This window comes from Micropterus dolomieu, linkage group LG03 (genome assembly GCF_021292245.1).
Source record: "Micropterus dolomieu isolate WLL.071019.BEF.003 ecotype Adirondacks linkage group LG03, ASM2129224v1, whole genome shotgun sequence".
Classification (NCBI taxonomy): domain Eukaryota; kingdom Metazoa; phylum Chordata; class Actinopteri; order Centrarchiformes; family Centrarchidae; genus Micropterus; species Micropterus dolomieu.
The window spans coordinates 12,778,208-12,789,912 of record NC_060152.1 but is presented as its reverse complement, the minus strand read 5'-3'; the positions used below and the strand labels follow the sequence as shown (position 1 = coordinate 12,789,912).

The following is an 11,705-nucleotide window of genomic DNA, read 5'->3' as shown; positions in this document are numbered from 1 at the left end:
AAAATCTTTCAAAACGACTTAGTTGGTAATTTTCCAGATATTGGTGATATTTGAAGCAGAAATTAAGTAGAATGTACCCAACCACAAAATCCTTGAGGGAGGATTCAACTTATTAGCAAGCTTGAGCACTTGCTAATAACAGTGGAACAGTTATTTGTAAAGGGAGCTGTAAAACTAAATATAACTAAATATTTGTGCATATGGAGATGTACTATATTATTAACTCTGTGATGACCCCCTGCCTTTTTCCCAATGCAGTATGGGATAGACTCTAATCTAACCTATGTGGGAGGCATATCTAATGGATGCATGCACAGTGCAATGTTAAAACCTATCAGCTTCTAAAATGCCATGTGTACATAATATTTGAGAAGAAGAGTCAAAGAATCACTAAGTAGTGCTTGCAACGCACTACATGTGATTTATTTGCCCTGTTAAGAGGCGTCTGATCCCCTCAGGAGTGAAGAAGGGAATCAACAGTCTCTTGAAATGAAGCTGCAGTGGTATATGTTTTGAGTCTGCTTTTGTTATAATGGTGTTTGTTTTTCAGAGCACTTTTTATTTTAACTCCACTGTGTGTCTTACATGACAAATTTAATAAAACAGGACATGCATGGGAGGAAGAGTGGGGCTCAAACAATAAAACATAACCCCAAGCATTGTCCGCTGCACCACTGCTTTTATTAACTGTGAAGCATATGGAATAAATTATCACCTTTCCCAGCTTCTAATCAAATTATTTCCATACTGCTGTATTTAAAATTTGCAACATATCCTTGAGATTTATGTCTCATGTGAGGACTGTATGTCACCGTCATTATGGGATGACTGTATTGACAGTGTTTGTCAAATTATTCACACAATTGATGCCCATCCAGTCCTCTTATCAGTGAATCTGGCTGCAGCTATTATTTCATTATGTTTATTGTGACCCACTGGGCACCATTCATGGGCAAGCTGAGATGGCAGGATGCTAATCATTACTGAGGAGGACTACCATAATCATTATTTACAGATAAAGTGGGTGGAAATCCCCTCATCTTGCATAATTAGGATTCAGTGCCAACTTGTATGGTACTCAGAGATGCTATTTGCTGACTAGATAAACTCAGAGGGGGGAATAGAGGAATCATCTGGAATTGTTTCCGATTCTCAGCCGGAGACACGAGCTGCTTAATTTCCCCAGTTAGAGCTCTAACTATGTTGTGGCCCTCAAACCTGTATGGCAATAATTACAGCCAGACAAAGACCCCAGATTTACTGGAGCATGACACCATAAATTTCAAAACTGTTAATGAAATTCTGCTGTGTTAAATGTCTGCTGCCAGCAGCGGTCACGCCTAAATGCCCATATGGTTTCAATTTGATCATTTCTTTTTTTTTTTCTTCTGGAAAGCTTTCCCATGATGCAATCAGGTTGTTGTGGGGACTCTTTCCCTCGTCTCCCACCTTCTCTGATTTGCCCCATTCTTGCTCCCTGTGTGACCCTAACATTAACGTGTGGGCGAGACCTCGGAGTACTGAAGCCGGAGCATAAGCAGAGCAGTCTGGTTTTATACACTCCCCTGGGTGCTGCAGACACACATGCACATACAGGTGAGATAGAGAGTGAGTGGGACATTAAAAACCTTTCAGGATGAGGGAGAACAACAATAGTCACAAGTGTGTTAGTGTTTAATTTAAAGACATAAAACTAAAATCAGATGTCCCAGTTGGCTTTATAGAAACAACCAAACTGCAGAAAATCTCATTACAGTAAAATATACTTCTTTATCTCAGCTGGCAGGTAGGCTACACCTCTGTGGTCACTAGAGGGCTATCAAAGCCAGCATTAGAGTCTGCGCTGCACTTAATAGTCAGGTGCACCAAGCTGATTGTGCACATGCTTCTCGTTTGTGGTGTTAATAGTGTGTATGTGCAGTATGTGTTACATGATATTTCAACCATGTTCAGTTTTATCACCTTTAGGAAAGTTGGGTCACAAACTATTATGAGGGTCAGTGGTGGAAGACGTAGTCAGGTCTTTTGCTCAAGTAAATGTACCAGTACAGCAATCTAAAGAATACAACATTGAAATTAAAGTCCTGCGCTGTAAATCCTTCTACTAAGTGAAGGTACATATGTGTTATCAGCTAAATCTACTTTAAGGATCAAAAGTAAAATCACTCATTTGGCAGCAAAATGTCCCCTGTGACTGATATATAATATTATATGTGACAGGAGTTAGATTGTTAATATTAATGTAACAATGGATCAGCAGCATTTTACTGGTGCAGCTGGTTGAGTTGGAGCTAGTTTTAACTACTTTATATACAGTTAAGTAGTTTTGTCCAATCATTCCCAACCAAAGGGCTGGATCCCTCCAAAGTGTCGCAAGAAAAATCTGAGGGGTTGTGAGACGATAAATTGGAAAGGAAAGAAGAAAGTTCTCAGAAGTATTTAAGCCTCGAGTTTTGACCTCTTCAGACAATTTCCCTTCTCTGTGCACCTTGAAATCCCTATTTTGCTTTGTTAGCAGAGTTATATACAGCCTTTCACTCATATATAGACCACAAACACACACACACACACACACACACTGATTTACAGCTCGGGCAGTTGTCCCTCCAGTCAGAGTCCTGGTGCTCCAGCAGCGCTGTGGGGGGTGGCGAGGCCTCGCTCCTAAAGACTGGATGTCCACCTCGGCTTCTTCTCATGTTGGTTTCCACTACCATCATCTGCACTAGTGGTAAGTACATTTACTTACTATACTTCAATACAAATTTGAGGTACTAGTCTTCCCATTTTATGCACAAATCCATTAATCATCTCATGACCCCCAGATTCATCTTGTGACCCACTGGAGGGGCCCAACCCCGAGGTTGGGAATCACTGAATTAAACTACTTAACAGTATACCATGTAGTTGCTATGTCGTTTCCAACCACCTCAACCAGCTGCAACAGTGAAATGCTTCATACATATTGATGCATCAGTAACAATTTAATAACGTTATGAAATAATCAGACACTTTTACTTTGATTGTTTAAGTAAATTTTCCTGATAATATTTCTGTGTTTATACTATTTTTAGACTGTTTTGTTGATTAGATCTGAGTACTTCTGTTACCTTATCAGTGGTGGAAGAAGTACTCAGACCTGTCAAGTTTTAGATGGCAAAGTGATGGTGACATCTAGACACAGACCTTCATCCACCACATCATTGTCACAGAAGAACTTACCCAGGTGAACACCACACCCATATTTTGTAATAATGGCCATGAAAACTGAGCACGATTAAAAACAAAAACCTTTAGCATCTTTTTTCTTCAGGTGGTCAAACTGTCCCAGCAGTATGTCATCGTGAGGTAAACTCAAAAACAATATTTGCCACAGTGAGCATTCAACACAATGTGTACAGAGCTGCCTTCCCATATTCCTGCTGCAGAGAGTCACAATGTGGCAGCTGGGTTTGTTTGTTCAGAGGACTTGTGTTTGAGTGTGGAAAGGGCCTGCTCTCTGTTTGACATGGAGATCTCCGAAACACAAAGCACTGCCAATGCAAACTCAGCGGAATTCATTGGTTTATAGTTCAGCTATACTGTAAATAACCTCTGTGTCTATGTGCCTCTATGTGTTTTAATTGTGATATTGATGTGTTGTATGTGTGTGTGCGTTTTCATATGCATGCGTATGTTTCTGTGGGTGTTTCTCTCTGCTTGACGGTGCATGAATGAGACCTCTTTGGTCACTGGCTTGTGTGTTTGTCTGTGACCCTGTTTGTGAGTTGGAGCCCATGTGTCAATAGGTATTTTTAGCACCACCTCTCACTCTATTGCAATGGCACTCATTCGCACCCTTTTGAGCCCCCCACCCACCATCACCGCCACCATCCTCCTCACCCACCCGTCCCGTCCTCAGAGCCTTTAAATTCGCCACAACATGCACTCTCACTGGAAGGAGCCAGCAACAGTCAGTAAAAAAAAAGGAGGGGGGGTGTTTGATCAGACTTGGGTTACCATGGAGATAAAGTCCCCGGGCAACGCATTCAAAATAACTCCAGTATATTAGCAGTTTTTCTTCTCCCTTGAGCTTTGGCCAATTTGAATATTAATTAAAATAATTAAAGGATAGCTATAATTATATGTCTTTACACACACACAAAGACAGTGGGAACATGACATGGCTGTTTGAGGCCGTGATCAGCCAAAGTTAAACTGCTGTTTGAGCTAAAGAGCAGTGGTGTGGAAAGGCTAAACATATAATTGGTAAAGACAGTAGGGTGGAGGGCCAGACAAAGAAGATCAGAGCACATCCGAAGGTGGTTGCAGTGAACAATTCTCAAAGCTCTATTGTTAGTAGTGCAGAGAGACTGGAAAAGAGAGGGAGGCCATTCATTCAACGGCTGGCTCAGACAGGTGAGAAGCGAGGGAGGGAGGGAGGGAGGAAAAGGGAAGTAAAATCCTAGAGGGGTTGGAGTGACAGTTTGAACAGAAGGCGACAGTTATAGAGGAGCCTCCCAAATGCCAGCAGAGGCTGTAGTCCTCACACTGTCAGATGTGTGTGTGTGTGTTTGTGTGTGTGTGTGTGTGCATGTGTACAAATGAATAGCAGGGGATTTCTTAGGGGGGAGAGAACCTGACACCCAAAGAGAGTCTGCCCCCCCCCCCCGCTCCAACTCCAGCCACAAGGAAGAGGAGGCACAAGTGTACTGCTACAGCTGAGAGGGTCTCCAGGGACTCATGACTGTGTGAGGGGTCATCTGGAACACCCAACAATCCCACCTCCCCTCAGCCTCCCTCCCACCTCACCCTCTCGCCCCACATTCCCCTGACAACACTGAGCTCATCACACTTCACACACATCCAGCTGCGTGATTACAAGGACACTCCAGACAGGATCAAGTTTGTCCAGCAGAGACTTAAATATCTTTAAGAGTGTATGCATGGTGTCAGCCAGCAATATTAATCTGTTAAGTATAAAAGTACTTTCCTGTTTATATAATCAATGTTTGGTTTTAAAAGAATGATGAGATAAATGATAATAACTTTTCCCTTTGCACAATCATTGGGTCAAAATTTCAGTTTGTACAATACTTTGTTTTATGTCCAAACACCTGCAAAACTAACAACAACATTCCCACTACCATGCTCAACCAAGGTGTGTTAGCATTTAGCTCAAAGCAACTCTGTACATAAAGGAATATGTTGGGGCTGAATGAGGTACTTATCCAGATTCAGTGTGTTATATGCAGTAGATGGCAGTCAGTGTTTCCACAGCAGTACATCACCTTCTATGCTGGTACAACTCTCTGCTTATCCAAACTGGGGACACAATGCAGGTAGTACACTGACTATGTATAAGTACATAGCTGCTAGTATGGCTGTAGACTCTTGTCCAGAAAATATATCAACAATCTTGAATCCAAATATAGAAAAACAACAGGGAACAAACAGAGTCGACAGAAAAGTCAGAGAGCACTTTGGAAACTGAGAGGAGCTGAAACATTTTCCTCACTGATCACCTAAAATGAGTGCTCAAGGGCTATGAAGCACACTCCGACCCTCCAACCAGGAACCCGCCCCATGGGGCAGACGTTGACCCTGTGCCCCCTGACCCCTCCACCCTTTCCAGATCATCTCCAGGAGCCAACCAAATACAACTTGCCCCGGGCCTGTGACACTGATACTGACAGAGCATAGACAAGTAACACTAAACAGACATTAGGGGGGAACACGGGTGCATATAGAATTGTAAATTTACACAGACACACACACGCACACTCTCACACATACATGTACGTTTAAAGCAAACCTGGACCTGAAGTCACACACGCATGAGAAAAAAGAAGGTATTTCATAGTAAAAGGTGGGTCTCTGGGGGTTTCGTTGACTATTACAAATCTGCGACATTTATTACTTTTGGACATTCCCAGTGAAAAAGACACTGGCAGAGATGTTTCAGAGGGTAGTATGCTCGGTATGTGGTTTTACGCTGGTTCCCAACATACTGCAAGCTTCACATTCTGCAACTGATCTGTGTTGACTGAATCCTGCAGCCCTGCACAGCTGTTAGACCATGACAGGGGGTGGACAGGCTGCCTGTGTGTGTGTGTGCTTGTGTGTGTTGTCCCGTGTCTTTGAGTTGAACACTTCCATTTCTAATTTAGATGTTTGTGTTTTTTGACTAAAGTGATGTCAGAGAGGTGATAAATTCAAGCTATGTATTCAAAATGACAAGGCAATAGATCATCTGTCCCTCCTGAATAGAACCTTTGGATGAAAATGGTAATTTTTTGCTGAATGCATAACCTTTTATAGAAAAGTTTCAAAAAAACTTTTAACACACTTTTTCCCTCTGTTGAAAACCCCTTTTCTTCTTTTTGACAGACCATTGATGTTTCATGCAACTTGTTCCTTTTCCCTCTCTTTATCTTTCCTTAACTATTGCACCAAGTGCTTTCTTGTAAGTGTAACACAACTTGAACTTCTCTCTTTCTCTCTCTCCCTGTTCGCCTCTCTCTCTCCAAGTGAATTCCTCACAGGATCAGACCTGCTTTTTATGCTCCACTGGTTTTTACTCAAAGTGAGATTGAATAGCGAAGGAGGAGGAGGGGAAAAAATGGGGTTTAGTGACAACAAACCAAAACTCTATGGAGGAACTGAGCATATTTTGTCAAAAAAGGAAAAACTAAAGAAATGTGAAATATGGAACTAAGAGTGAAAGTGAGACACAAAAGAATAGGAGAGAGGAGGCAAGGGGTAGAAAGGAAATAATACTGAAAAAGGTCATTATTTCTGCCAGGGGATTTGCAGTTGCCCGGACGACGAACAAAGCTGAGCCAGTTGGACGATGTGCACAACAGAAAAGGCTGAAAAGAGAAAGGAAAGGCGCTGGGGAGTGAGAGAACAAGAGCTGAGAATGAATGCGCTCATCAGCAGGATAATTTCAGGGAATCAGATGGTGAACACCATGGATAGTAACTAACAATGATTTCTTCATTATCCCTCTAATTTCAGCTTAACTCTGTCCCCCTTTTTTGTTTAGCATGACTGGAAAACAAAGTTTAGAGAGAAAACCATCGCCTGTATGACACAGACTCAAGAGAACCAGCAAATATGAATAAATCATGATCACATCGTGGCTAAAGAGAGAAAAAAACTGCTCACAAGATTATTTTGTATACACAGCACCGAAGGAGGGAAGCTTAACCATTAAACACAAAAAGAGAGAGAGAGGGAGCGGGGAGTGTTTTGGTTTGGCTTAGCTCTGAATTGAAAAGTGGTGAGAGAATGTTAATGATATGCAGCGAGAATGAGGCCAGGCCAGATGAAAGTCCAGCTAAAGTCTTTATAAACACAAAGAAAGTTGGAGAGAGAGGGAGGGAGGGTGAAGGGGTGAGGATGAGAGGGGGTGGAAAAACTAAAGATTAAGAGTAGAAATGATTCATAAAATTAATTGAGAATTAATAGACAGAAAATATTATTTATTTGTGTGCATCCAGGTCATGTAGTTTTTGTATTATATTTGAATATTTCTGATTAAGTTGTATTTATTTTTCCATGTTTATCATAATAATGAAACAAGCATTAACAATCACTCAAGTAGTGCATCTGTTAGTTCTGGATAAAGTACAGACTTGTAACACACGTATAGTTCTTGCATTTATGTACTTACTTAGTTTCCACCACTACATGGCACTTTGCTGACTTTATTTGAGTCAAAAACATTTCACTTACTGACAAAATTGTCTAATTTCAAAACATTCATCATATAATATGTGCATAATTCAAGTGGAAACACACACACACACACACAGAAAACTGAACATTTGGCAGCAGAGAGTGTCTCAATGTTCTCCTCCGTGTTTATCCAAGGTGGAGCTCAGAGCGTGTTAAATGACCTGTATTGTCCTTCGCTGATGATTGAGCGCCAGCAAAAGTTTCCCTCCTCTCAGTCAGACAGGCAAGTACCAGCACATACTGTATCTGCTGCACAGCCTTTTTTAAGTCTGTCTTTATCTCACAACTTTTTTATGTAATTTAGCACAAACATACACACATGTGGTTCTTTTAAAACGCAAATTCCCATCTCACTCTTGTCCTGCCTCAGAGTCCCATATCAACAACTCTCCTGGCAGCAGCTCCATTACTGTGTTTTACTGCAAACCCTTCAATCTGAGTCATTATAGCCCCAGGGCAGTAATGGTATACAGTTATGCCACCAATACTCTGCAATAAAGTTTCCTTTAGAGGTAAATACCAAGGCAGGGTGTCATGGGTCTACATTAAATGTCCCAAGCCAGATGCTGAGAGGCAGAACAGACAATTCAAGGACTATACCAGTTCGCGTTATCAAAGTATTCGTTTTAAAACAGCAGGGCAACATTTTCTTACATGCAAAGGGTTAACAAGGTGAAAGCACTCTGCGTGCTGCTGTCTCATATATCATATTCCCCAAATCTCAGCGTTGTTGTAACAAAGAAACTCCCATTACCCCCAAAGGCTTCACAATGAATATCATTCTACCAGGCTGTGTTGTTAAGGTCACAGCTCCCGCCCACGGGGAGCTCTGATTGGATGGGGTGCCTACTGGAATATTCAATCAGACACCTTGCTCGGAGCTGTGATTGGACACAGCCGGTGCAGTTATGTAAATGAGCACCTGGTGGCGCCTGCTGGCCCGGCTGCAGAGCCCGGACTGAGGTTGGAGAAACGTAGCCGGGGCTCATATTCAGAGAGGGGCAGAAGCGCCGGGACCCTGGACGGTCTCTCACACCTTTAAAAAACATTTCCTCTCATTATTTAAACTATTCATCCCAAGAGTGTCAAGTTAAAGTCAGGCTGCGGGTGTAAAATCAGTTTCGCATATTTTGTTGTTTTCTGAGTTTTGACAGTGGTCGTTCACTGAGCGCAACAGCTGCTCCAGAGCACCTTTTGGATTATTCAGTGTACGTTTGTTGTTGAAGGCAAAAACACCGCTTTACTTCGTCTAATATACACTTCATCTGAAACTTCGGACTGCTGTCAAAGCACACCTACCGAGTCTTTTTAGGTAAGTACCGACAAACTCCGCGTTTGCACTCCGCGCACTATAGCCTACTCCAAAATAAGCGCCTATAATAATATTGCAGCGGATATTTCCAGCTGTCGGTCTGTGTGTCTGTCTGCCACTCACTCGGTGGGTTGGCGTCTACAAGTCTCGGTGTGAGGCGGGCACGGCAGCTCTGGACACTGGCCACGGACTGCTGGGAAGCGCATTTTAGGTGTAACATTGCGCTCCGGGTCTCGGCACGTTTGTGTGGCGGGCACATTGTGACATTTAGACTGCATATCTGAAATATCCTGACAGTCACAGTCTAGACTCAATGCAAACTGTGCTGTTCATCGTCTTGCTAAATATGGGACCTGTTATCTGCCAAGAATATTGCTTTCACACTTTTATGTTCACTTAATAAATCTTCAAAATAGACTTTTATTTCTTCCATCCTGCTCGTCATCCTTTCCAATCCTTACCCAGAGTGATGGTCAATTACTCCAACACTGTATGTATGGGTTTGGTTAAGTTGTCTGTCTTCATCGTCTGTTAAACTCATAGTTTTTACATGGCACCCCATTCACAAAAACACACACAAACATCACAAGTTCAGCAAAAGTAATTATTCTTGGCATGTCAAGCTTTAAAACTGCAGCAACCCTGATGAATCGTTCAGTAAAATGTCTAATGTTTAGGATGACCTCCACTCATCCAGGTGGTAGTCCTCACACTGACCATTAACCCTGTGACCTCCAATAAGACAATCAGCTCTGGTTTAATTCACCTCTGGCCTTAAATGCAGTGGTTCTCCTTTGGGAGCTTATCAGTCCAAACCTGAGATCGTCATGGGGTGGCCTGGCACTGGAAAGGAGAAGCTATGTTGATACAGAAAACATTTTCAGACTCTAGGGAGGAGCTGCCTGGAGGTTTGGACTTTGAACTGAACATATATTTTGTCTTTTTATGAGCCAGAAGAAAGGGGATGGTGAGAGTGAATCAATCATGTGCTGTAATAAATGATTCTCATCTTCTCTGTGAACAGGATGGTTATGCTCAGAAACTGCATATTTTGTCTCTTTCTGCCTTTGTGTATGGAAAGAGACAGAAGTAGAGAGGTGAAAATGCGGGTGTGATTGCATCTGTTTCTGTTGCCAGCTCGTTCCTGTGTGTTTGCCTCTGAGCTAGCAGAGAGGCGGATGTGGCCTGGTGGAGGAGTTAACAATGGGCTTCAGTGGGTGTGCAGCGCAGCGGACAGTCACCTTTCCCACCACACGGTACATGTGGGTATAGTTTGTTGGCTAGGGCACTGAGCAGGCAGTCCAGAGAAGGTGTAGCATTGTTAGACAGTTTGGAAGAGGAGGTGGGGGGCTATGCTATTTGCCAAAAGATACGGGCAATAAAAGGCAATTTTCTCTCTCGCCATCCCTCCCTCTCTGCCTTTGTAGCAAAGGCAGGGGCATAAAGTGAGGAGGAGCCCCAAGTGGGGACACAGTCCCTCACTTCAAGCATAGGTCTGCTGGATGCCTGTCTAACGGGCATCTGGCTGCTTATTCTCCCACAGCATCTCACAAGAGCCGTTGCTTTTTTATCAGCAGTGCAGTCCAGCAGAGAAGCATAATATATTAAATAGTTGGAGAGACCAGTAATGTAAGTATAATTGTGCATGCACACACTTGAGGAACAAATTTTTTATTCATTAGTCTTTGACTTGGCAGACATGACAAAATGACATTAATTGCATAATATTATTTGTATGCACAGAGCAAAGCAATTTGTCTGACGGTGTCTGTGAACTGGCTGTTTTTTGTTTTAGATTTTAAGAGAAAATATCTCAATTTTTTTTGCAGTTTTACGTGAGATGTGTGCTTGTGTGCAATCTCTCTCACAGACACACACACAAACACACAGAGGGGTTTGTCTTGTCTCGTTGATCATTAACCATAGTCTCTTGTCTTCTATCTGGGTCATTGTGTTGGTGGCAGGCAGGCTTTGTGACTTTGTCTTTCTGGTGTTGACCATACTGAAATTACTTTAGCAGGTGGATAAGAATTCAAAACCCAAACGCAGATCCTGCACAATAACTGAATTGCATGTTTTGCCTTATCTTTATTGCTAATGTGGCCAGTTAACAACATGAAAGAGCACAATGATGATGATGATGGTGAAGAACTGTCTTTGACGTGACTTTTCTCACGGCAATCATGCATTTGGCATCAACTCCACTAAATTCTGTGTTTGCTCATAATTGGCTCCCGACAGACTGAGCGGGAACCTTGGGGGCCAGGGGCCAATAGAAGAATTGATTTAAGACCAGAGACACGACACGGTTACTTGCTTCCCCTCTCTACCCTCCCCGCTAATGGGAAATGAAACCAATTGAAGGCAGAACTCCACTGTCCATCCTGCTTTCCTAAACCAATTTCCCCTCAAGTCTAGACAGCTGCATGTGACCACAGTATGTGTGGTCACATGCAGCGCGAGCTCGATCAGACTGTCAGAGAAACAAATTCATCGAGTAATGGGTGGTGACACTTCAAAGTGCGATCCCGGGTGTGCTTAGGTTTTAGTTGTCAGTGAATTCTCAAATCTCTATTTGATTTCCTCTCTGTGAATCTCCATCTCTAAAGTCCTACCTTCTTTCAGATTAGCCCTCCCCACCCCTCCATCCCCCTGTCCCTCCTCACACCCTGAC

At 42.7% G+C, this 11,705-nt stretch overlaps 1 protein-coding gene across 7 annotated transcripts in view; it reads left to right on the top strand.

The window, feature by feature from the left end:
• Positions 1 to 4,065: 4,065 nt before the first annotated feature.
• ddr1 (discoidin domain receptor tyrosine kinase 1) overlaps positions 4,066 to 11,705 on the top strand; it is a 43,095-nt gene continuing 35,455 nt past the window's right edge. For 4 of the 7 annotated variants that reach the window (XM_046044118.1, XM_046044119.1, XM_046044117.1 and 1 more), the window contains exons 1-3: positions 4,066 to 4,395; positions 6,782 to 6,956; positions 7,855 to 7,942. In XM_046044118.1, coding sequence (XP_045900074.1) covers positions 6,830 to 6,956; positions 7,855 to 7,942 — 215 coding nt within the window. In that variant the 5' untranslated portion in view covers positions 4,066 to 4,395; positions 6,782 to 6,829. Of the gene's footprint in view, positions 4,396 to 6,781; positions 6,957 to 7,854; positions 7,943 to 8,735; positions 9,032 to 11,705 lie in introns of those variants that run through there. The other 3 variants (XM_046044120.1, XM_046044122.1, XM_046044121.1) reach the window with 3 other exon arrangements.